We start from the raw sequence: 26764 nt of genomic DNA, 5'->3' as shown, positions 1-26764 counted from the left end.
AGATAACATCTTGAAAACATTAATACCCTTTACAATACGTTCCATTAGATGATCTGCATTTGTCCCAATGATTTTTCCACTGTCCAAAGCATTTTTCATATCTTCTGAACTAATGCTGTTAAGTGACTCCAGCTATTTTTTCTTAACTTCTTCTACGTCCTGAAAACACTTTCCCTTTAGATTTTTCTTAATTTCTGGGTATAAGCCCTCTTTCACACGTCAGTGTCTCCAGTACATGTGGTGACAGTTTTCACACGTACAGGGACACTGACACATGTAGACCCATTCAAATGAATGAGTCTGTGCACACATCTGTGTTTTTTCACGGACCGTGTGTCCGAGTGACCCACACGTAGACATGTCCGTTTTTGTGCACCTGCACGGATCACACAGACCCATTCAAGTCAATTAGTCCATTTAAACACATACCGCACACGGATGCCATCCGTGTTATGCATCAGTATCACTCTGACGGCCGCCGGTGAAGACGCGCTACAGTAAGCGCTGTTCCACGGCGGCAGGTGCTGAAGCCGGCTCTCATCATTCTCCCCTGCTCTGCTGGCGATCTGTGCAAGCAGAGAGAATGATGAGAGTTATAATAAAGTCCGAACAATGACTGCAGTTGGGGACTTTTGGGACAATTACTCCCATCATCTGACACTTGCAGCCGCTAATAACAGTGACAGCAAGAGCGGATGATCGGGGTATTCCACAGCCACCTCCTGCAGTCTAACGAAATAAATGAATGAAAACAATCTAACTAAATGAATGAAAAACATGATGTGGTTTCCCCCCTATTTTCTTGAACCAACCAGACAAAACTCACAGCTGGGGGCTGCAACTCTCACCTTTCAGCTTCTGCAAGGTTGGTTATCAAGAATGTGCTGCATGTAGTACACACACGGACACACATATCTCCGGTACCATTTTTTCCGGTACTGGAAATATCAGGACGTGTGAAATCGGCTTAAAAAGAAGTCGCTGCAAACTAGATCGGGCAAGTAAGGTGGGTGAGAAACTGGTTGCTTTTCAATGCTGTGTGGGCAGGTGCATTGTCATGATGAAGCAGTCAGTCCCCCGATCACCACAATTCAGGTTGTTTTTTCTCGCTGTTTCACGCAATCGTTTCAGCACTTACAGATAGTAGTATTGATTCACTGTATTGCCCTGAATAACAAATTGAACATGAATGATTCCTTTGATGTTGAAAAAACAAACTATCAAGGAGTTCAAATTTGATTTCCCTTGTGCTTTTTTGGTCTGGGTAATGAAGCGGTCTTCCACTGGCTGGACTGCTGTTTTGTTTCAGGCCGTGTTAAAGGCGTGACACCAAGATTCATCGTGACGACTTTTGACAAAAAATCAGGGTCACCCCCTTATTTGTTCGAATTAGTCCCATGCAACTCCTTCTTATTCCCAAGAATGAAGAAAAACCTAAAGGGAAAGCATTTTCAGGACGTAGACAAAGTGAAGAAAAAATAGCTTCACAGTGGAATACTTTTTGGGACAACTGATATCATTCAATGGACAGTATTTTGAAGAGGGTTAATGTTTTCAAGATGTTTTCAAGATGTTTTCTTGAATAAAAAAATTGAAATCATTTATTCTCTTTTTTTGGGTAGCCTCTTGTATTCCTTCGCTTGTAGTTTCTGAAAGATGTCATAGCTCCCTTACATAGTCTGGGTTCACTAAGAAGCTTTTTCCACTGTAGATTTCCTTTCAGAATAATTTGTAAAGTGATTTTGAGAGTCCTCCTCATGTGTAGGTATGAACCACACATGCTATGGCTGTTACAATCCACAGCAAGCACTGTACATGGAGTTTCTGTGTTTTGTTTTTGTCCTGCATGGAATGTACGTTGGAAATTATTAACTACACATGGTGCTGTCTTTTGGATGAGGCAGACTTATTTGACCCCTGCTGTTCCTCTATCTGAACACTTGAGAATAACCTTAATGTATACAGCTTTTCAACTCCTTATTACTCACCGTTATGTAGTCACGTGCACTGTGTGAATTATGTCCTATTATGATGTTGAAAAAAGTCGATTCTCCTATTATAGCAGTCATCTGTGGGAAACAAGCAGAAATAGTTCTAAATTCTGTATAATAGCTCTGACACATATATACATTTTAAATGTATTTGTCTACCATAAGTCGGCTTCAAGAAACTTGTATTGGTAGTGGGCTTTAACCATCTAGGCTACGTACCCACAATGAGCTTTTTTATGTTGCAGAATTTCTGCACCAATTATTTATATTAGGTTACTTGCGTAAGGCATAATTTCAGTTGTTTCACACTTTTTTGTTAAGTATATAATTCCACATGTGTTAATTCATAGTTTTGATGCCTTCAGTGTGAATGTACAATTTTCATAGTCGTGAAAATACAGAAAAATCTTTAAATGAGAAGGTGTGTCCAAACTTTTGGTCTGTACTGTATACATCAATACCACAAAATGTATATTTCTAGACTTGATGGGATGTTTAACTAGAAAGGTGAATAATAAATCTCTATACACTTCTGAAATTGCCCCCCTTGTCCCGCTGTTCTCCAAAATGGAAGCCAGCGTGATATCTATCTGGTTCTCAATAAGTTTTCTCCTACATTGAGACTGATACGCATGCTGAATTCTTTTATAATTATATAAATTTAAATGTGATAACTGGAATTCTGTTTGTAACTCCACAAATGACTTATGTCTCCCTTGACCCATTAGCTGACCCATCCTTCTAATTCCTGCCTCTCTCCAGGGCCCAGATCCTTCCATTTGCTTAAATTCTTGTACATTTATATTATCCCGTAGAGGAGAGTATTTGGTAAGGCCTGTGACACCCCTAATCTGTTTAACTTTTTCCCATACCTTATGAATTAGGAGAACAGTAGGAAACCGAGAGCCCAGTTTTAAAAATTGCCCCCCTTCCAAACTCACCCAGAGGCCATTTTCTAATCAAATATCTCAAACTACTTGGCGATTGCCCCTTTCCTGTCTCCTCCCCCCATCCTCCAATATGCTGGCATTGTGCTGATAAAAAATATACCCAAGGGTTAGGGAGCGCCAAGCCTCCTTCCGCCTTTGGCCTCTGCAAAGTTTCTTGTTTAAACCTTGGGCTTCCCCCCCTTCCGCATATTAGTTCGCCAAACAGCGATTTAATTTTACGAAACCTACTCTGCGGAATCCAAATTGGAGAATTATGCAGTACATATAACAGCTGTGGCCGCACAAACATCTTCAAAAGGTTCATTCTTCCAATTACAGAGAGATGTAATTTGTTCCACGCCGAAATTTTGGTACGTGTTTTTTTAGATTAAGTTCTTCAAACCTCGTCAGAGGAAGGGCGATTTGTATCCCCAAATATTTAAATTTCGAAACTACCTTCAATTTTGCTGACGTTTCCACCTCCGCAGTACCCCTCTCTACCTCATCAATGGGCATAATGCACGATTTGTCCCAATTTATTTTGAGTCCCGAAAATTCCCCGAATTCCTCAATTAATGCCACCGCGTTATCCAGATTCTCCCCTGAGTCCCCCAAGAATAACAAAATATCGTCGGCATACAAAGACACCTTCTCCTCCTTAATTCCATAGACAAACCCTTTTATCTCTCGTGCATCCCTTATTTTAGCGGCCAAGAGCTCCACGGCTAGGGCAAACCGCAACGGAGACAATGGGCACCTCTGCCTTGTACCCCTGTGCAATGAGAAACTATCAGATAATTTATTATTTATTCTAATTTTTGCCATTGGAAAGGAGTATAGTAACCCCACCCAAGATATAAACTTAGGCCCAAACCCAAGGCACAACAAAACCGACCACAAGTAATTCCATTCTACACAGTCAAAGGCCTTATGGGCATCCAAAGACACTACTACTCTCTTTCCAGCATTTTCGGCTGGAATTTGCAAATTTAAATATAATCTTGTTAAATTGATTGCTGTAGATTTTTTGGGCATAAATCCAGATTGATCTGGGTGGATTACTTTATCAATCACATGGGTTAGTCTGTTGGCCAAGGACTTTGCCAAAATCTTTATATCTGCCGTAAGGAGGGAGATTGGTCAGTAGGACTCCGGATTCAATGGATCCTTATCAGCTTTAGGAATGAACACAACAATGGCCTCTCTCATAGATGTAGGCAATATTCCCCTCTCCAACAACTCATCAAATACCTTCTCCAATTTAGCTATTATTTCTTCACTAAATGTTTTATACACCTCTGCCGGAATGCCGTCCACTCCCGGGGCCTTATTACCCACCATATCCGCCAGTGCCATCCTCAGTTCCTCCGCTGCCAGCAGCCTATCCATCCATTCTCTGTCTTCATTACCTAATCTAGGAAGCTTAATCACACTCATATACCTGTCCATCTCCTCTTGACCTTTATGTATCTTAGAGGAGTATAGCTCACTGTAAAATTGTTTAAATACATCCAAAATTTGAGGTAACTCTGTAGGTTAATAGCAGCGAACAGTGTGTGTGCCGATCACTTCAGTGAAGAGTTGGATGCCAGCTATGTATATAATATAGTTGACATCTGCCAAGTATGCAATGGGCTCTGCCTTTGAATACATGAAAAGTAAGGGGTTAAAGAGGACCTGTCACTTTCCCCCCCAATATTGAGTTCAACAAAAAATCCCTGAGCTCCCCACAAATCTGCCATTATTTTCCTTTTTGCACTGCGTCACTCCATTACAAAGATATTGTGTTGCTATTGGAGCATAGATGTGACAGCGCCCTTCCAGAACATTACCACCATGAGGCTGGGGTCAGATGAGCGTATGAAAAATTGTCCAATTTACATCTAGAAACACACGATTTGCATCCATATTGTCATCAGTGCTCTATGTTATCTGTGTGTCCGTATTGATTAGAATTATATCAGTTTGGTTCGTACACATAGATTTGCACATCTATTAACCAGTAGACCCTACATGAATAGATAGATTCAGAAACTGGATGCATAGCCAAGGAGTTTTATTCTGAAAATGTGTACAATAATTGTTATATGTTTTATACTGTATAATCCCAAACTAAAAAATATGTACCCCTACAGAAATGGTGAGAAAAAAAATGCAACTGGGAATTTGTCAGTTAGAACACTGAAGAGATCATGTAGATCCCAGCACTGCCCCCAATTTGTCAAAGAACCCACAGAGGAAATCACACAGAGCTCATGACTGGTACCAATTTGTCAAGTAACAACATTCCGCTGCCTCCAGTTGTCAGGACAATCAGACGCAATTGGTTGACAAGTGATGAACGAGGCTGCGGCTGTTTTCAGTACTAGGCCAGTTATTGGGGAACTCACAGTGGGCATATAGTATTTACACATCTGATTCCATCACATGGAAAATATCTAAATACCCCGTTATGTATACTGCAAAACTCCACAATAACAAAATGAACTTACTGGCACCACCAACCTTTGGAAACCCATTATAGATAGATTATTGATTCAAGGGTGTGGTTTATAGAGCAAAAGGAACAGAGCTATTGCATATTTAATCCAAAAAGTAGGCAGTGTTTATAAAAAAAATATGCAAAGATGATACAAAATGGGAAGAAAACAATACATTATGTACAATCACAGATAAACAGAATAAATCTTCTAAATCTGATGTTGCAGGGTTGGCGCTGGCTTTTATGAAAAGGAGCTCTCATCTTTGGAAATGGACAGAACTACAGTGAACTGTATTTCCCAAGACTAGCAAAGATTATAGTTCAGTATTTGCTTTTAATTAACACCTGTCATGCCCACATACCTCCCTTCCTGTGACTTATAACAAGGCTGGTCAGGGATGTGGCTAGTTCTTTTTTTAGAAAAATATGGGATTACCAACTGCTACAATATTTTTGCCCTTGGAGGTCCTAGGTCCCTATCATGTTTCTTATCACGTTTTCATATTGTCATTCCTCTGCCCGATAGTAATTTGTAAGTGTTACCGTAACTGCCCTATAACATAAGGCAATGCGTTATGCTTGCCACTTTGTCATGATTCTGAAAATATTACTTTCATAACTGATAAAAAAAAACAATATTCATAACTTGAAAGGAATAAAGAAGCACACATCACTGCTTGCAGTTCTGTGCAGTTAGGGAAGCAAGGGCCATAAATCTGATACCTCTCGCATGCTTAGGCACGTGGGAGTGGAGGGGGGGGGGATTTGTATCTGTGATCTATCAGATGACCACCTTTATATACTTGTTTGCAGGAGTGGTAGGTAGGGGGTCTCGGCTGCAGTCAACGTTCATCTGGAGATCATGGAGCTAGTCTTGTTCCATTCAATCCACACTTCAATGTTAATATGAGAACTCCATAGATTTTATAATTATATCTATAACAGTATTAATATAAAAAATATACTTTATTGATACAGATAAATAAGGATTAAAAATGTGTCAAACAGCAATATGGCAACATCACCAAAAGGAAAAGCCATTCATTATGTCTATTATGTCTATTCAGTTATTTAAAGGGGTTGTGCCTCCATAAAGAATACATTTAACTAAGCAGCAAACGTGGAAATAAATGGTTTTGTAATTTACAGTTTTTAAAAATGATGCTCCGTTTAAAATATAACAATCTTTTATCTTGTGAAGTATGCCCCCTGGCGTTATTCCTTCTGCAAGCTTTATCCGTCCTCTCAGTGGCTGATCAGCTGGCCGAGCATGCGCAGTTCCTGTCAACTTAAAAAAGTTCCCCCCACCTCACCACCGCCAGTGTGCACAACATATGTGAGACGCTCTCCGCACGCACACAGGTCTGACAGCGTGTGCAGGATTCAGATTGCTGAGAATCGCTGAAACATGTGCAGTGATTTTGTCCCCTGCGCTTACACAGGTCTGACCTCTGGGTGAGATAGTTCTGCTTCACATGCGTGTGGTCAGAGCTCTGTGAGCGCGATGGCAGACAGACTTCCCACGCTCACACAGCTCTGAACGCGCTCATGTGTAGCAGAACGATCTCACATACGTTAGGTTCTGACTCTGAATTTTATGGTGAGGATGCAGGAGAGGTTTTCTTCTGATGACTCTTCCATGAAGGCCATATTTGTGCACATGTCTCTGAACAGTAGTACAATGTAGAACAGCTCCAGAGTCTGCTAAATCTTTCTGAAGGTCTTTGGCAGTCAAGCAGGGTTCTGATTTGCCTCTCTAGCAATCCTATGAGCAGCTCCCAAAGACATTTTGCTTGGCATTTGCAGACCTTATCTTGACCTCCACTGTTCCTGTTTACTGCCATTTCTTAATTACATTTTGAACTCAGGAAAGGGCAACTTTTAAACGCTTTGCCATCTTCTTTTGCTTTGTGGGCCTCCACCATTTTCATTTTCAGAGTGCTAGGCAGCTACTTGGAAGAACTCGTGGCTGCTTTTTTTACCACAAGGTTAGAGGAGGCTGGGTTTTTACAAAGCTGCAAAATTTGCATCACCTGACCTTTCCTAACGATGTTAGTGAACAAGCCATAACCCTAACAGGTTAATTAAGGTCTGAAACCTTGGTCAGTTATCTGAGCACACAAATCTCCAAGGGTGTCCAAACGTTTGCATCAGCTCATTTTCCTTTTTGTAATTTTTAAAATTAAAAAAAATGACAATATAATTATCTTTTTTGCTTAAAATACAAAGGAAATGTGTCATCTTTAACTTTATGCCTTTTAAAGATCATTTCATCTTCAACTTGCTTAACTGTTCACAATAACAGTAATTTTGACCAGAGGTGCCCAATCTAATACATGCCACTGTATATCAGCACCAATTAAGTAATGTGAAAAATCTCACTTCTTTGATCTGACCCCCAATATCACAGGTGAGGGGATGGGGATTAATAAACATAACACATCCTCCTTTCAGTATCCAAACCTTTCCACTGCTAAGACAGACCAGCTTTACTACTGACAATATATGAAACCTATACTCAAACTTTTTCTTATCTCTATTGAAGCCTGGTCATAATGCAGAATATTTCAACTCACTGGTAGTTTACAGTCATCATTAACATCAGCAGCGTGTTAACACATGTCAGTGTTGTTTTCAGCACCAGGGATGCAACAAAGAACTTGGTGAAGAACAAAGACAATCATTTTTCTAGTAATCAATATGTAGTTCTAACAGAAATGACTTTAATATATGACATTACTATTTATATTTTATGCACGCCATAAAAACATTTCCATCCAACATGTAATTCCACATGGATTCCATCATCAACCATAAAGCAAAGACACTGCAACATTAACCCCTTCATGACCTTGGGATTTTCCATTTTTCCGTGTTCGTTTTTCGCTCCCCTCCTTCCCAGAGCCATAACTGTTTTATTTTTCCGTCAATATGGCCATGTGAGGACTTATTTTTTGCGAAACGAGTTGTACTTTTGAATGACATCATTGGTTTTACCATGTCATGTACTAGAAAACGGGAAAAAAATTCCAAGTGCGGTGAAATTGCTAAAAAAAAGTGCAATCCCACAGTTTTGTTTGGCTTTTTTACTAGGTTTACTAAATGCTAAAACTGATCGGCAATTTTGATTCTCCAGGTCATTACGAGTTCATAGACACTAAACATGTCTAGGTTCTCTTTTATCTAAGTGCTGAAAAAAAATTCCAAACTGCGCCATTTTCCGATACCTGTAGCGTCTCCATTTTTCATGATCTGAGGTCGAGTGAGGGCTTATTTTTTGCGTGCCGAGCTTACGTTTTTATTGATACCTCTTTTGTGCAGATATGTTCTTTTGATCGCCCGTTATTGCATTTTAATGCAATGTCGCTGCGACCTAAAAGCGTCATTCTGGCTTTTCTAATTTTTTTCTCGCTATGCTGTTTAGCGATCAGGTTAATGTTTTATTTTTATTGATAGATCAAGTGATTCTGAACGCGGCGATACTAAATATGTGTAGGTTTGATTTTTTTATTGTTTTATTTTGAATGGGGCGAAAGGGGGGTGATTTAAACTTTTACATTTTTTTTTTTATTTTTTTCACATTTTTTTTTAACTTTTGCCATGCTTCAATAGCCTCCAGGGGAGGCTAGAAGCTGGCACAACTGGATCTGCTCAGCTACATAGCAGCGATCATCAGATCGCTGCTATGTAGCTGAATTGCAGGCTTGCTATGAGAGCCGACCACAGGGTGGCGCTCACAGCAAACCGGCATCAGTAACCATAGAGGTCTCAAGGACCGTTACTATGTGACGGGGGACGGTGATGCGCTCATTTCCGGCCCAATGGCCGGAAGCGCCAGTTAAATGCCGCTGTCAGCGTTTGACAGCAGCATTTAACTAGTTAATAGCAGCAGGTGGATCACGATTCCACCCGTCACTATTGCGGGCACATGTCAGCTATTCAAAATAGCTGACATGTCCCGGCTTTGATGCGGGCTCAGCGCCGGAGCCCGCATCAAACCAGGGGTTCTGGCCTTGGACGTACTATCCCGTCCGAGGTCAGAAAGGGGTTAACAAGAAATCATAGATGTTGTCACCTTTATACCCCCTGTCATCCTTATGGGGCTCGCATAGGGAACATGGTGAAGAGAACTGTGTAGAGTTCACACAGCATCTGCAAGGAGTTTGTACTGTATGTTCTCCCCGTGATTGCGTGGGTTTCCTCCTGGTTCTCCGCTTTACTCCCACACTCCAAAGACATATGAGCCCCAGTGGGGACAGTGACGATAATGTCTGTAATGCGCTGTTGAATTAATGGCGCTATATAAGGGAATAAAATAAATAAATACACCTCTTGCCAAACTAGAAAAAACATCAATACACTGATTCAGAACAGCAGAAGGATTTCTTTAAATAATTGGTAATATTGAATAATTACATTATTTGCAAAGTTGCCAATTTTTTGTCCACGGGCAATTTATGTTTTGTCAACTGAAATGTTCCATTTTTTTTTCTGCATTTAAACATATTTTTAATCAACTATCTAAAATGCCTAGGATAATCTAAATTGATATTCCATGTAGGGACAATCAAATCTATTCATTTAAAAACTAATTATATGCTGTTTCAGTATATAAGAAGGCTTTAGTTGCTTGAAGCAGATTATCATTTTAATACAGTATAAACTAAGGGCCCAAAATTAATAAATTGTTCATTCATATGAGATATAACAATAATACAGCAAGACCAAGCTTGATGGACTTGTTCGTATATGGCCAGCTAATACTACAGATTTTACCAGTTTCACTTGGGTGCCTATTGTAGACATTTGCAGTTGTGAGACGGTAGCGAATATGAAGTCTTAATTTGGAACCACTGTTCCATTAAAGCCTTTTGGCATTAAAAATGGCTTGGCAAAAGATCAAGGTTTAAGGATTATGTTGGAGAACTACGTTCTAATATTAGTTCACAAAGTCTTTATTAGACATTCAATGAGTGCTTCGGCAAGACTGATACTAAGGAAATCTCCATCTTTGTATAACTTTATTACATTTGCCACCATTACTTTTTATCCTCCTGGTTTTCAGATGATTATTATTTATACCAGTATGACTCATTCCACTAATCATGGTTTTCTCTCTTAGGCCCTCCTCCAAGCCTCATCGGGATGACTTCTACTGTACCTCCTGCTCTACTTCCCCGTGCAACACCATCTGCCCCCACTTCTTCACACACTACCATTGATACCACTAAAGAGTCATCACAACCTGCAATGACCCCTGAGACTTTTGGTCCCTCACCTCTAAAGGCTGCTCCTCTCATGGGGGCTCCCTTTATGCCTTTTTCACTTGCTCCAGCTGCCACTCCCTTGTTCACCCCCCAGATACAAGGCCCATATTTTCAACAGCTATATGGATTAAAGAAACGTCTATTTCCAATTAACCCAGTGATTCCCCACACTCTCCTAGGGCTGCTCCCCGCACCCCTTAAATTGGCTCCTGAGGCAACATCATTCCGTAAGCCAGAGCCTTCACAGACGAAAGCTTCAAGTGAAAGTGGGGGTCAGGAACCTACACTGGGAGAAGAAGAAAGTGTGGAACGAGATGATGACTTAGAAGATGAAGATATTCCAATGGTGGATGTGGCAATTAGGTACCAGTGCCAACGCTGCAAGACCTCTTATGATGAAGAGGGAGAAGCTGAAGCTCATCAACGTTCAGGCTGTTACACTGACCCTCCACCGCATCCTCCACCTTTTAGAGTGAGGGTCTGTACCTATCACTGCCTCTCCTGCCAAGTACTACTGCAGGGTCCCGCAGCTCGAAGCCAACATCTGAGGTCACAGCAGCACCGTGCACAAAGTGCATGCAGTGATGGAGCATCCTCTGCAATACCTCAACTCAGGCCAAAGAGTGCTGCTACCTCTGTGCTCATGGCTTTATAGAGACACTCTATTGCTGTCTCATACTTCAGCTTTGAGGTTGTCTCTCTATTTTATTTCACTTCTTGTGTATGTTTCATTTACCTCCTAGAGTGTTCATGTGACTTTCCCTTTTTGTGATTGTCTCCCTACTTGTGTCTGTCTGTTACAAATGAAGCATTCCCTCACTCAAGATTGCTTCCTTGCCCTTTAACCTGCTGGAGGGACACTTCCCCTACTTTCATGACTGTGTCCCCCAGCTTGTATGTGTGTGTCTCTCCAGCAGGGACGTATACACAAAGAAATACATCATAACACAGGCCAAAAAGAAAATGAAAAACCCTTAAACCTCTGCATAGAAATACTGAGAACCCAAAGCTTTTCTGGATTTTCTGAACCTGGTGCCAAAACAAGAGTGACCTCCCCCTGTCTACAAACTCTTTACCCAAACTCCCTGACTTGGGGAATGGTAATGAACAATAAACCAATGAACAGGGGGAGGGAAAAAAAAACTAAATATAACCAAAAGTTCCAAGACTTATGGAACCAAACAAGAGGCGATGCCCGTCTCCTGTCACACATGCATGTACACATGTGTGTACATGGAGATTTTGGGAGTTTTATTTCAATATGGAATACAGCACCTCTCAACCAGTGACTTGAACTTTGTAATACTTAGGGGTGTTAACACCACTCCATGAACTCTCGCTGTGATGCTTTAACCATTTGTGGAGGGGACAAGGGAAGGGCTTTATCTCTCTGGGGAGGGTTATGGGGGGAGGGACATTTTTCACTCCCTTGCTCCCCTGTATCGCTCTCCCCATACCTCACTCTTAATGTTTTAAGCTTGGGGATTTTTTGGGGGGATGGGGAGGGAAGGATTGGGATATTAAACCACCAAACAATGAAACACAAGTAAAATACTAAATACAAAAATAATTACCTTTTAAATCCAAAGTTACAGAAAATATTTACACCAAAAAAAAAGTGGATGGAAAGATTGGCATCTGAAATGGACGATGATTTGTTTTATGGGTTACAGAAAATGCTGTGTCACTACGTTTAGTTCATCACTCAGAGAAGCATGGCATCTACATAGGTAAACAGGCATGTGTTTGGCATGGACTCCTCTGTCATCTGAATAGTCTAGCTTGGATACTAACACATATTCTAAAACAAAATCTATACATCTTTTCTCATATTTTCTACATTCCCTGATTTATCCCAAGTCTTCCGTATGTAGTATAATTGTTAGAATCATTACTTTCCCTCTCTCCGAGCACATAACTAAAGCAACCTGTAGGCCTCCAGCTGTTGTGGACTTGAAGAGGTGCACATACGCAGTAGCTATAAATTGGCTGTACCTGTCGATTTCATTGAGACTGGTCCACTATCTTATGTGTATGGTCTGTCATGACAATTCCCCTATAGTATATGTTTAGGGAACAACAAATTTTTAACAGGCTTGTTTCTCTGTTGCCACCAGAGACAAGCCATTGCCAGAAAATGTTGGCAGCTGCCTCTACCTTTTCATGCTTGGCATGTGTATGGGGGAGTCCAAAGAAGTAACTGTCAGCCAAACAAACAAGCTTTTAGCTTAAGGTGTTTGGATACCTTAAGGATTTGCAAGAAAAGAAACATTTACCTTGACCACTTTCATTATACACTAAAATATGATCTTAAAAATGAGCATGGACAATATATAATGGTTTGCAAGTTTACATTAACAAGCCAAAAAGCATACTCACTTCTCCATAAGATACAGATATGCATTAAAGACCATATAGAAACTTTTTTTAATATATATTGCTGCCATAAACACATTTTGTAGTTTTTGCCCTTGCGCTATCTATTAGTCCCTTCCACAATACCAAACCTCTAGGTGCGCCACAGCTGTAGAACCTTAGGATGCTTTCAATTCTGCATTCTCATTGGTTATCGTAACCAGTCTTTATTAAAATGTTTGCATCCATCCGATATCACACACGTCCTTTACATTTCTTGCTAGCCACCATATTCGCCTTTTCATATGTCCTTGCGATAGCTTGCCTTTGCACCATCATTTTCTCTTGCCAATGGCTTCTCTAGTTATATGATCCCCCCTTCCTCTCACAGGAATTATAGAAGCCCTAACGCAGCAAGCCCCCTCTAAGCACATTGGTTTACAACTACTTGTACATATTACAATTAACTAGACTTTTTTTTGATATGGTCATTCTTTTATCCCTCCAATTCATTTAGTTGTCCTCAGTGGCCCATAAACAGCCAAAGACCAGTTGTGGTATCCACCAATAACAGATAAATTAATTTACAACATGTCGAAATCATCGGTAAAAATAAAAAAAATCCCGATTTATACCCATGTTATGGCTATTGAAAAACAAGTCACGTTATCCCATAATCACAGGGTTGCTATCAACCTAAACAAAGCACAGGACACAAGAGGATCTCCGACAATGCGCAAAGCCTGCAGTAGACTGCTCGAGGAACGTTCTTAGCTGCTCGTCCTTTGCAGATTTTTCAGTGCAATTCTCAAGTCCCTATTTCATGTAAATGCATAAATATCTTTTAAAAATTAAACTGTCAAGCACTAATACATTAGGAAGCCAACCAGTTCACCGATGTCATTACTATTTATTATTGCAGACTGAACATATTAAACTTTAAGACCGCATAATATGGTGAAAGAAGTACTGAAGTTCCAAAGGTTTCTTTGAATTGATTGATGTTTGGCTGATGTGATATTGAGCAAATGCTGTTTGCTGTACACTGCCACATTGTGAAATATTATGATGGCTTTAAAAATGAGCTTTTTCACTTTTTAAAATTTTAGTGGAGACCCCCATCAAGTGAAAATGATGAAGATTTCTCGTGGTTTTCACTTGCTGTGTGCATGCGTTGAAAATTTGTGGCTGAATATGATGGTCTTAAATAAACATACATTTACTTGCCTAGCAAATTTGACAAACTTTAAGTAATATGCTGACGCATCAAATAAATTCTAGTAATACTTCACGTAAATGGCACATGCGTAGAGTTTATTTCTACAAAAATCTATAGATTCTTTTCCTCTCTAAAACCTATGTCTGATTCTTTTGTCCCACCAGCTGTCAAACACTCAAGCATCCAGTGACCTATTAATATCAGTCTTACCTTCTCATTGTCTTTCTTTAATTTTTTCCAAAAATTAAACGAGTACTGTTAAATATAAAGGTTATAACACTACAGGATACACAAAGGGTGGCACAGATTGGGCCTTGGACTTTATTAATGCCTTCGTAGATCCTGCCAGCTATATAATTTAACGTAGCCAGGATTGGTATACTAACCAAACATTCTAACTAGTACCAAAGCCGTAAATCTGACCTTCAAAGAGCACATCATGCCAGCTTAGTATAGGATATAGCCCATGCTCTTCCTGTATCTTTTAGCCTGTCTAGTGACCAGCTGCTCACCTAACATGGATTGTCGCATGCAAAGAGTTTGAGGATTTCCTCAGAGTGATGTATAAATGGTTAAAAAACTATAAAAATCTAAACTTAAAATGTCAATTTGGTGTTTGTGTGTTTTGTAAATCATTATGTCTACAATAAATTGACAACAGGACGTTGTCTCTCCTTCAAGCCATAGGGGTATAGATTCAGAATATATCAAGCCTTTACCTCCCTATGTGCGGTTATAATGATGCATTGTTATTTTTTGGAGTCAGTTCTGTCTCACCGTTATCTGGAGGCCTCTGGTATCCTTCCACCGTCATTTCCGATACGGCCATTGTTGAGTAGCTCTTGATGGTCTTCTTGATGGGCATGGTAGAATTTCGTTTGGCTTAGCCATTGTTGCTGAAACGCTAGGGTGTATTATGGCAGGACTAGACGTCTGCACCCAATAGCACATATGCATGCCATGCGACTCGTACATATGTACCAACATCAAGCACTCCGGGAGCAGGAGCAATTAACACTCGTAAAATGAATTGGCGTGCCATCCTCTTCTTTTCTCGTACCATGTCCTGTCATATCCATGCACGCTAGCTCTTTTACACTCGGTTTCATGCATACTGTTTACGGCACAATGATAAGTACCAGGTGCCATCTCCAAGGGGGCCGCGTCTGTGCCAGCTTCTTCGCCAACGTCTGTAGCTGTGCCAACTCTCGCTATCTGCCTCTTTCTGCCCATCTCTTTCTATGTATATCTCACGCTGTGTATTTCTCTGCCCCACACACTCTCTCTGCCAAGCTCTCTGCCCAGATATGCGCACACAGGGCACAGACAAACAGATGCAAATGCATGAACACGCACACAGATGGCCAGTGCCCACAGCTGCCAGCTCACACCTCAGGGAGCAGAAGTGGGTGAGTTGGTGGGGGTGAAATATATACGATTGGATATTGGTGGGAGGGTAGAGAAGATGCTGATTTTTCGATGGCGGATGCATCTGCTACTCTGCGCACTCTCCCTCCTTCGTCACTGCGCTCTCTCTCACTGTTGTCTCTTGCAGTCTGTCATCTTGAAGGGGGCAGGTACAGGCTGGCTCGGTGCCACTCACATGAACCCCCCCACATCACCGCTGGCTGCTCCCCCCTTACACACTATTTCAGGCAACCCCCTCATCATCACTACACAGCATTAATTAGCCGGAGAATTCATTATACTCGCAAATCCTAATTAACACAAACAGCCTAAAGGGAATTGGCAAATCTGTAAACGGCGAATTAAAGGGTTAACCATTTCTGTATTTTTATGTTGCTCTAATGGGATTTCTTCTGTCTTCATACTGAAGCTATGATACATGTTTTGAGTGCCTTAGTGTAGAGACTGGTACAGTATTAAGCAACACTGGAATAGTGGGAAGGAAGCAAGGTTAGAAATAAAGTCAAGGTAGAATGATGCCACCTAGAGGCGGAAAATAGCATGTCTGGTCTTTAAAGGAATTTTATTACAATATCTTTCGAATATCCTTCCTCACTCTTTACAGGTTCACACTTAGTGATGATATTTCATGTGCGTGTTCTAAGCTGTAGCTGTGTAACTCTATCCTGTAAGCATCACACATATATAGAAACTGCCACCTTCCTTGGTTTCCAGTTATTACGTATCTGCTGAGTGTAACACATTAGTCGGTTTATTTTCTATTTCCATCATTCAGAAAAACTCTATGATGTCTCTGGCACTATCCGAGTGTCCATGCAATCCCGACCATGTCACTGCCATGCTTCTGCAGGAAAGTTGTTCACTTCAGATATTTCTTGAACTAGATGTCCATTATGTGTAAAAGACAACCGTAGCCGCATGCGTAAAGGTACCTAGAAGATGATACAATATTATAAGAAAATCCAAAATTGGGATACTGTGTCCGAACTTTGACAAATTAAAGGCATCTTTAAACTGAATGCTCAGAGGTGTCACGTTTCATTAAACCTTAGATGTATTTGTTAGATTTCTTTATAAATAGCTGTAGCATTTTAGATTTAATAAGTTAAATCGTGACAACAATTCCAAAAGGGATGTACCCTTCCCCCATTGGGCGCATTTTGGTCACTGAGGTCACTGGTGTGATATTTGTACTTTTTAAGTACAGTCCCTACATAGATGTACCCTTCCCCCATTGGGAACATTTTGGTCACTAGTGTGCTATCTGTACACACTTCCATCAATCCATACATGGATGTACCCTTCCCCCATTGGGTACATTTTGATCACTGTGGTCATTGGGGTGCTATCTGTACACACTTACTCCAATCCCTACAGCAATGCACCCTGTTCCCAATTGGGTACATTTTGGTCACTGAGGTCACTGGTGTGCTATCTGTACACACTTCCAACAATCACTACAGCGATGTACCCTGTTCCCATTGGGTACAATTTGATCACTGAGGTCAGTGGTGTGCTATCTGTACACTCTTCCTACAATCTCAAAATAGATTTACTCCAAAAATGTGTGTGGTGGTTAATCCAAAAAAGATTGACACGTGTTACATCAATACTACATCCATAGTACCTTTTGAGGGTTTAGAATACGGAGAGACTGTGTAACAGATCCTCCACCAGAAGCTGGAAGTGAAGATCCACTAGGAGCCTGAAGTTGGATCTGAACATTCTGAAATATAGGAAACATACAGTAACATAATAATTCAAGTAGAGAGCAACTGTGGGTCTATACAGGCTGCATTAAAATTATTGGCAGCTCCTGGTAACTTGGATCAGAGACCAAATCATGTATTCATCTATGGTGACAAATCAGCATTTACTGTGGTCTTAAAACTCTGCCATGTTATAGAGAAGACTTCACCCCCAAATGCCAATGCATTGAGATGTAGAAAAACAACAATGCAGACAGAAATCAGAGTAGTTTATGGAAACTAAACTGGATCATTTCTTTATATTGATACTTATAGAAGCACTCCTCTCATCAAAATTTGTATCCTCTCAATATATTACAGTCATCATATTATATAGCTCTGTGTACAGTACTTACAATTGCTCATTTTGTTCTTCTACCCAGTTTATTCTTCACTTTTCCACTAGGTTTTTGACGTCATGTGACTTAAAACTGGCTAGCTGAATCCTTCGCTCTATGTAGAAAAAGGAAGTCTCTTTTTCCTGCATGAGTCATCAGTAGAGTTACAAGTCTACATCACTGCAAAGTCCCAGGCATGTGGTAGGAATTGAGCAACTGGGTCAGGAGTTCTACACAGCTTTATGAAGAAACAGGATGTCTCTTTTCCCTGCATGAGACATCATTACAACTAGAATTCTACATCACTACAAAGTCCCTGGCATCCCAGCTCCACTCACTCTTTAACTCTTGACCTAGCTGCTTGGTTCCTCCTCCATGCCATGGTCTTAGAATTGTAGTTATAATGATGACTCATGCAGGGAAAAGAGACTTCCTGTTTCTATTTAAAGCTTAGAAGGATTCAGATAGTCTATTTTTAATCACGTAATATGATAGACCTAATGGAAAAGAGAAGAATCAACTGGGTAGAAGGGCAAAATGAGCAATTGTAAGTACGGTATATTGTGCCATATAACATGACGATTGCAATATATTAACAGAATGAAAACGGTATTGGAAGTTCTTTTTTAAGATCTGAGGTTTATTACATGACCCAACTGAAAAGCACTAAAGAATCTTTAAAGAAAAACAAAAATCTTCTAAGATCAATGAAAAGAATATCATTTAAAGTCAGTGCCCTATTTGGACATCATTGATCTTGTCTTAAGCTTCCATTTTTTCTACAGATAAATGTAAATACCCTAAATGTGTATTATCACACAACTCTGTAGAGGATGCTAAAGCTCCCCTGGAGGAGGGGACAATTTTCCATTTTTGCCTATGGGTGCACGATAAGCAATGAAGATGTAGATTTCAAGGACTCACCTTGGGCACAGCAGCCTGAAGCTGGAAGTCCGAGATGTCACTAGATGAGGAGTTTGTGGCACAAGAATTGATGACTAGGAGAGCTGGGCTAGATGGTGGACGCACAAAGGAGAATTCTACCAGCAGCCCATTATTATTATAGGCAACAAGTGGCAGTGGAGCTGCTGTAACAAATTACAGAAATGTGAGTTGAAGAGAGGTAAATCAGAACTCGGTGCAGCGTGGCCATAGTTAATATAAATGGTACTACATGTAAGTATGCCCAACTTTCATGGTTGTGCTTAATCCCAGCCCGCAGAGTAGAAACCCAAACCCCCTTATAAAGTGCCTGATGCAGGGATATTCAATCTTACCCATGAACACTGAAGAGCGCAGAGAGAGAAATGCGTGGGTGCGTATTCAGTGAGTGCAGCCATTAGGACCACGGGAAAACTGAATATCAGACAGTATGTTAGGATGTATTACCTCGCCTTTCCATTTAGGAATGGCCATTGATAGGAGAATTTAAGAGAACCTGTCAACAGCCAAAAAAGTGGTCTGTTTTACTCTTATATTATTACTGCTCCCCTGAGCAGTAATTTTTTTGTGTGCTTTTTCTGTGACAATCTGACAAGCCTTTTTATTTAGTGCTAATTAGTATGGTCTTTACTGATGGGAGCTCACAGGATTCCCTGGGGGAGTAACTTTAGGCTGCTCTGCAGACCACAAAACTTAGCGCTAAATAAGGCAGCCTCTAGAACCATATGCCGGGATTAAAAAAAATAAAAAAACAGAATACTCTCGAAATTGAGAACATATTTACCAATATTAGAGCCTCCCTTTAAAGGAATAGTTACCAATATTAGAGCTTCCCTTTAAAGTAGTTCTTAAAAATATGTTTTTATATACCTGGGTTTGGAGTTTCATCTAGAAGATCCAACAGGCTTCCCCCATTGGGCACATTCTGGTTTATAGACGAGATCCCTAAGGTCACTGGTGTGCTATCTGTACTCTCTTCCAACAATCCCAAAAGATCTGTAACCTACAGAATAAGCATGTAAGATATAATGCAAGGAAGTGCTGATCTGAAGTGCATATTCAAACTTCTAAAAAAGTCCTTACAATAACATTTATACAATTCACCAGGGAACCTGTCAGTACAAAAATGCAGTCCAATCTGCAAGCACCATCTTATAGAGCCGGGGTAATAAAGCAGATTGATATATAGTTTTAGAGACAATATTCAGTGTAACCTGTCAATTAATCATTGCCTTCTCTGCCTTTCTGACATTTTCGGTATCATGGACGGCCCTATTAGTGACTGAGTACCTCTGTATGTACACTTTTGTACAGAAAGCTGTCAATCACTGATATGACCGACAACTGGACCGAAAATCCCTGAAAGAGCAGAGCTTTAAATGATTAAAACATGAGCTATATGGAATATCATCTCATATCATCTCAATCTACTCAGCTTCCCCTGTCATAACATGGTGCCTGCAGATTTTTTGTGGTCTGGGTCCAATATGGGTAAGCATCAGCAGGCTTTCATTTGAAGTTTGCTTCCTATTTCACTTTATTATATGGGGCCTTTATTTGCATTATGGTGATACATGTTACTAGTTTGATGACTAGTTGCTGATTTTCCCCTACCTTACAATAGACTCTGCCACTCCCTGCATGCTTTCCAAGTTTCCTTCTTTCATATACACCTTGATGCTATATGGCATGCATATATATATATGTTGGTGGTTTATGGTTAGTCCGATTTCTTGGTGTTTAGTAAAAGCTAGGATTTAGAATGTTTCTTCTAAGCAGAAATGTTATATCATATGTTATAGGTACAGCGCCCAATACAACAATGTGTGATATTCATGTAACCGCTCATGGATTTATCCAGTAAAGCTGCAGCCCCAAGAATACTCACGTGGCTAACTGGCTGGCTTATGGAGGGAGTGCTCTTGGACTGGCTGTCACTGTTTTCTTTGACCTCTCCAATGCAAGTTTCAGTTTCTGCTAAAGTAGATTTTTCTGCCAAGGGCATTTTCTCCAGAATGGCTGACCTGACATGAGACAGAGGGCGAAATCAATTCATGTTTGAAATTCCTATGAGTTTGCATGTTAGGTTAAAGGGTTGTCTCTTGTCGCAAAATCTTGTTGTAAAAAACAAACTGTGCTTTACTTACCATCTTCGAGTCTAGTGCGTAGTTTTTCACTGCTCCTGGGTTCTGGTATTGGCTGCGGTGCTGATGTCATGTCAACAGGTGGAGCAACCAATCAATCAACTCAGTGGCTCTGCCTGTGTAGATGGCGCGACCTGCTCAGAGCCGCGAGCTCACTGATTGGCTGTTGTGCCGTCAACGTGATGTCAGTGCCACAGTCAATACTGGACACCAGGAGCAGCATTAGGGATGATAAAGAAAGCCGGTTTGTTTGTTTGTTTACATAACAGACTACGCCTGGTTGGCAAGATTTGTAAGAGGGGTTAAGCACTAGTGATGAGCGAATATACTCGTTACTCAAGATTTCAAGAGCACGCTTGGGGGTCCTCCGAGTATTTTTTAGTGCTCGGAGATTTAGTTTTTAGCGCCGCCACTAAATGATTTACATTTGTTAGCTAGCATAAGTACATAAGTACAACAATTTGTTAGCCAGCATAAGTGGGGGTTGCCTGGTTGCTAGGGAATCTCCACATATACTTATGCTGGCTAACAGATGTACTGTAAATCATTCAGCTGCGGCGCTAAAAACTAAATCTCCGAGCATTAAAAAATACTCGGAGGACACCTGAGCGTGCTCAGGAATATATTCGCTCATCACTATTAACCACTTTAAATTAAGTTACTTGTATGTGCTGTAGTGATAAATGTTTTATGCACTGTGGTGCAGTGACCAATGTTACAGCCAGGGGGCGCTGTGTGTGCACTTCAAGATGCACTTGAAGGCATAATTGGAATAAGACAAAGTCCGGCAGAGTTATAGATGGCCGGTATGTGGGTCGCAGATGAGGACACTCTGCGCTGTCAGTCTGAAGTTATGTTGTGGTCTGGGACCTGTAGTCCCACATGCAAATGTTTAGTTCTAATGGGAGACCGGCGGGGCTAGCTATGAGAGATGGGCGGGTCAAACTAGCCACATCCACACTCCCACCAGGGAAGTGGTTACGGGTATATAATGTGACGAGGGTGTGGGTCACATGTTTCCTGTGTTTGGATCTGAGTGGTTCAAGTGCAAGGTCCTGGATGGTTGGTGTTGGAGTCTCCTGGTATTGGAGAAGTCCTGCAAGCACCTGAGACCGTGGAGCTGATGAACGGTCAGTGTTGGATTGTCCTGGTATGGACTGGAGTTCTGGAAGCACTGAGGAGAGTGAGTCCTGCAATAGCCTGGGTGTTGGATTGTCCTGAAGTGGGCTGGAGTCCTGCAAGCACCTGGTAAGAGTGTGAGTCCTGGAATGGTCAGAGTGTTGGATTGTCCGCGGATGGACTGGAGTCCTGTAAGCACTTGGTAAGATCATGGACTCATGGCCTGTGTGTTGGAAGTGCCTGTGATTGGACTTCCTGGAAGCGCATGGAAAGGCTGCATCTACAGAGCCTGAGACGGTTTCTGTGTTAGGGAAGCTACAGTTCCTACTGTGGGTCTGGACTGTCCGAGGGCCCTGGGCACAAGGACAGTGATCCCAGTGAGGCAGTTTCCCTGTAAACTAACACTGGCAGGAGTCAGTGTGTAGAGCCGAAGCTCCTGAGGTAATCCCTGGTATGGGATAAAACCTGTAATGTACGGCAGAGACGTATCTGCCATTGGAACAGACTGTCGGGGTTTAATATGTTCCGTTGATGCATGTAATGTAATGAAGAGAAAAGATGTGCAAGAAGCCTGTACCGGTGAAGGTGTGCATGAGGCCTTTAAGAAGGGAGTCGAAGCGCATAGTCGAAGCGCATAGTCTGAACTGGGCACCAGAGACGAAACAGTTGGTGATACTGTCCACTAAGGAAGTCACAGTAAAGCGGGTGTCTATCCTGAAGGATATGCACCTACAATGTCTTCGCACAAAACAGATGATCCTGTTAAGGAACAAGGAAACAGCTCGACGTTTGGAGCATGCCAGGAAAGCGCAAAGTCGGCTGGGCTTTGTGGAAGACCCCATTCGAGTACCCAGAAATCTGGTGGGGAAAGTCATTGGTAGATTTGGAAAAGTGATGCAGGACCTGGTGAATAGATCCGGTGTGGCAAGAGTGAGGATTCCAGATGTTGGCGAAGTCCAGGTAGCTGGTGAAGATGGGATGGTTCCATGTGGTGTAATTGGCTCAGTGAATAGCATCAGGAACATTCAAATGCTTCTTGAATATCGTGTGACATATCTGAAGGAGATAGAGCAGCTAAGACTAGACCGTCTGAAAATTAATAAGCAGCTGCAGAATATAAGATGGCGACCTTTTCCAACCCAGGGTAGGGAGATACGAAAAGATTCCCTAAATAATAGAAAAGTCCAAAGAAGTGACTCCTCTGTTAGCTCAGGGCTGAGTGACCGAGGTGGGAGACCCTGTAGCAGACGTAGTAGCGAAGGGTCAGACTCAGACCAGACAGTCGGCTCAACTGTAAGTGGGACTTTTGACCGTGTCAATCGGGGAAGCCGACTATGGAAAGAAAGGTCACATGAAGGGGTACATGTGGACAGTGAGTTGACAAAAAAGGGTCTGGTGACACAGACGGATGGTGACACAAGGGTTGAAGACCAAGGCTGACAAACTGACCGCTGGGAGTAAGGGAGGCCTATTAAAGGTGACGTGGGTTCCCGGTATCGGAATCCCAGGTTTATGTCATGTGTCCACCCCAATAGAGTTGAACAAAGGGGGAGGTATGTGGTGCAGTGACCAATGTTACAGCCAGGGGGCGCTGCGTGTGCACTTCAAGATGCACTTGAAGGCATAATTGGGATAAGACAAAGTCCGGCAGAGTTGTAGATGGCCGGTATGTGGGTCGCAGAGGAGGACACTCTGCGCTGTCAGTCTGAAGTTATGTTGTAGTCTGGGACCTGTAGTCCCACATGCAAATGTTTAGTTCTAATGGGAGACTGGTGGGGCTAGTTATGAGAGATGGGCGGCTCAAACTAGCCACATCCACACTCCCACCAGGGGAGTGGTTACGGGTATATAATGTGACCAGGGTGTGGGTCACTGTTGTGAATTCTGTGGTCAGGCTCCCTCCTGTGGTCACAAGTGGTACTTCGGCTGATTCTGTCTCTGGGCTTCCGTTGGTGGATGTGAGTGGTACTGCGGCTTCTGAGTTTCCTTCCTCAGGTGATGAGGTTAAGTCGTTAGGTGCTGCTCTATTTAACTCCACCTAGTGCTTTGATCCTGGCCTCCAGTCAATGTTCCAGTATTGGTCTTGCTTTCTCCTGGATCGTTCCTGTGGCCTGTCTGCCCAGCATAAACTAAGTTCTGCTTGTGTTGCTTTTGTTGCTATATTTTCTGTCCAGCTTGCTATTTTGGTTTTTCTTGCTTGCTGGAAGCTCTGAGACGCAGAGGGAGCACCTCCGTACCGTTAGTCGGTGCGGAGGGTCTTTTTGCCCCTCTGCGTGGTTGTTTGTAGGTTTTTGTGTTGACCGCAAAGCTCTCTTTCCTATCCTCGGTCTATTCAGTAAGTCGGGCCTCACTTTGCTATTATCTATTTCATCTCTGTGTTTGTATTTTCATCTTAACTCACAGTCATTATATGTGGGGGGCTGCCTTTTCCTTTGGGGAATTTCTCTGAGGCAAGGTAGGCTTATTTTTCTGTCTTCAGGGATAGCTAGTTTCTCAGGCTGTGCCGAGTTGCATAGGGAGCGTTAGGCGCAATCCACGGCTACCTCTAGTGTGGTATGATAGGATTAGGGATTGCGGTCAGCAGAGTTCCCACGTCTCAGAGCTTGTCCTATTTTATTTGTAACTATCAGGTCACTTGTGTGCTCTTAACCACCAGGTCCATTGTGGTTCTGAATTACCTAATCATAATAGTACTGGAGGCCCAAAGTACTAATGCATCTCAATAGAGGGAAAAAAGAAGTTCTGAGACCATTTTTTTTTCTTTGCACTGTGTTTTGCCTTTTTTTTTCCCCTAGACATTTGGGTAGTCCAGGACACAGGTGTAGTGATGGACATCAAAGGTCTGTCTTCATGTGTTGATCATCTCACTGCAAGAGTACAAAATATTCAAGACTTTGTGACTCAGAATTCTATGTTAGAACCAAGAATTCCTATTCCTGATTTGTTTTCTGGAGATAGAGCTAAATTTCTGAGTTTCAAAAATAATTGCAAACTGTTTCTGGCTTTGAAACCTCGCTCCTCTGGTGACCCAGTTCAACAAGTTAAGATCATTATTTCTTTATTACGTGGCGACCCTCAAGACTGGGCATTTTCCCTTGCGCCAGGAGATCCTGCATTATGTAATATTGATGCTTTTTTTCTGGCGCTCGGATTACTGTACGATGAGCCTAATTCAGTGGATCAGGCAGAGAAAAAATTGCTGGCTCTGTGTCAGGGTCAGGATGAGATTGAGATTTATTGTCAGAAGTTTAGAAAGTGGTCCGTGCTCACTCAATGGAATGAATGTGCGCTGGCAGCTATTTTCAGAAAGGGTCTCTCTGAAGCCCTTAAGGATGTCATGGTGGGATTTCCTATGCCTGCTGGCCTGAATGAGTCTATGTCTTTGGCCATTCAGATCGGTCGACGCTTGCGTGAGTGTAAATCTGTGCACCATTTGGCGGTATTATCTGAGCATAAACCTGAGCCTATGCAGTGCGATAGGACTTTGACCAGAGCTGAAAGGCAAGAACACAGACGTCGGAATGGGCTGTTTCTACTGTGGTGATTCCACTCATGCTATCTCCGATTGTCCTAAGCGCACTAAGCGGTTCGCTAAGTCTGCCACCATTGGTGTGGATACGGTGGTGGACAGGTTGCAGCAGATTTGGACTCATGTAGTGGACAATCTGACCTTGTCCCAGGAGAAGGCTCAACGTTTCGCTAATCGCAGACGCTGTGTGGGTCCCCGACTTCGTGTTGGGGATTTGGTTTGGTTGTCATCTCGTTATATTCCTATGAAGGTTTCCTCTCCTAAGTTTAAGCCTTGTTTCATTGGTCCGTATAGGATTTCTGAGGTTCTTAATCCTGTGTCTTTTCGTTTGACCCTTCCAGATTCTTTTTCCATCCATAACGTATTCCATAGGTCGTTGTTGCGGAGATACGTGGCACCTATGGTTCCATCTGTTGATCCTCCTGCCCCGGTTTTGGTGGAGGGGGAGTTGGAGTATATAGTGGAGAAGATTTTGGATTCTCGTGTTTCAAGGCGGAAACTCCAGTATCTGGTTAAGTGGAAGGGTTATGGTCAGGAAGATAATTCCTGGGTCTTTGCCTCTGATGTCCATGCTGCTGATCTTGTTCGTGCCTTTCATATGGCTCATCCTGGTCGGCCTGGGGGCCCTGGTGAGGGTTCGGTGACCCCTCCTCAAGGGGGGGGGTACTGTTGTGAATTCTGTGGTCAAGCTCCCTCCTGTGGTCACAAGTGGTACTTCGGCTGATTCTGTCTATGGGCTTCCGTTGGTGGATGTGACTGGTACTGCGGCTTCTGAGTTTCCTTCCTCAGGTGATGAGGTTAAGTCGTTAGGTGCTGCTCTATTTAACTCCACCTAGTGCTTTGATCCTGGCCTCCAGTCAATGTTCCAGTATTGGTCTTGCTTTCTCCTGGATCGTTCCTGTGGCCTGTCTGCCCAGCATAAGCTAAGTTCTGCTTGTGTTGCTTTTGTTGCTATATTTTCTGTCCAGCTTGCTATTTTGGTTTTTCTTGCTTGCTGGAAGCTCTGAGACGCAGAGGGAGCACCTCCGTACCGTTAGTCGGTGCGGAGGGTCTTTTTGCCCCTCTGCGTGGTTGTTTGTAGGTTTTTGTGTTGACCGCAAAGCTCTCTTTCCTATCCTCGGTCTATTCAGTAAGTCGGGCCTCACTTTGCTATTATCTATTTCATCTCTGTGTTTGTATTTTCATCTTAACTCACAGTCATTATATGTGGGGGGCTGCCTTTTCCTTTGGGGAATTTCTCTGAGGCAAGGTAGGCTTATTTTTCTGTCTTCAG

At 42.0% G+C, this 26764-nt stretch overlaps 2 protein-coding genes and 1 long non-coding RNA gene across 4 annotated transcripts in view; 1 reads left to right on the top strand and 2 right to left on the bottom strand.

Annotated features, from left to right (window-relative positions):
* Positions 1-14851, top strand: part of ZFHX2 (zinc finger homeobox 2) — a 102071-nt gene extending 87220 nt beyond the window's left edge. The window contains exon 10 of the mRNA XM_069761800.1: positions 10525-14851. Coding sequence (XP_069617901.1) covers positions 10525-11324 — 800 coding nt within the window. The 3' untranslated portion in view covers positions 11325-14851. The remainder of the gene's footprint in view (positions 1-10524) is intronic.
* Positions 1-15816, bottom strand: part of LOC138673459 (uncharacterized) — a 71427-nt gene extending 55611 nt beyond the window's left edge. The window contains exons 1-2 of one of the 2 annotated variants that reach the window (XR_011320091.1): positions 15021-15816; positions 1989-2069 (exon numbers count right to left, since the gene is read on the bottom strand). This is a non-coding gene — a long non-coding RNA (uncharacterized lncRNA). The remainder of the gene's footprint in view (positions 1-1988; positions 2070-15020) is intronic. The other variant, XR_011320097.1, reaches the window with a different exon arrangement.
* A 398-nt stretch (positions 15817-16214) lies between these two features.
* AP1G2 (adaptor related protein complex 1 subunit gamma 2) overlaps positions 16215-26764 on the bottom strand; it is a 108332-nt gene continuing 97782 nt past the window's right edge. Inside the window, exons 18-22 of the mRNA XM_069761801.1 lie at positions 20588-20723; positions 19570-19702; positions 18682-18845; positions 17299-17397; positions 16215-16603 (exon numbers count right to left, since the gene is read on the bottom strand). Coding sequence (XP_069617902.1) covers positions 16502-16603; positions 17299-17397; positions 18682-18845; positions 19570-19702; positions 20588-20723 — 634 coding nt within the window. The 3' untranslated portion in view covers positions 16215-16501. The remainder of the gene's footprint in view (positions 16604-17298; positions 17398-18681; positions 18846-19569; positions 19703-20587; positions 20724-26764) is intronic.

Source organism: Ranitomeya imitator, chromosome 1 (assembly GCF_032444005.1).
Source record: "Ranitomeya imitator isolate aRanImi1 chromosome 1, aRanImi1.pri, whole genome shotgun sequence".
NCBI lineage: Eukaryota > Metazoa > Chordata > Amphibia > Anura > Dendrobatidae > Ranitomeya > Ranitomeya imitator.
The sequence above is the reverse complement of the archived record's forward strand: the minus strand, read 5'-3'. Positions and strand labels throughout refer to the sequence as shown.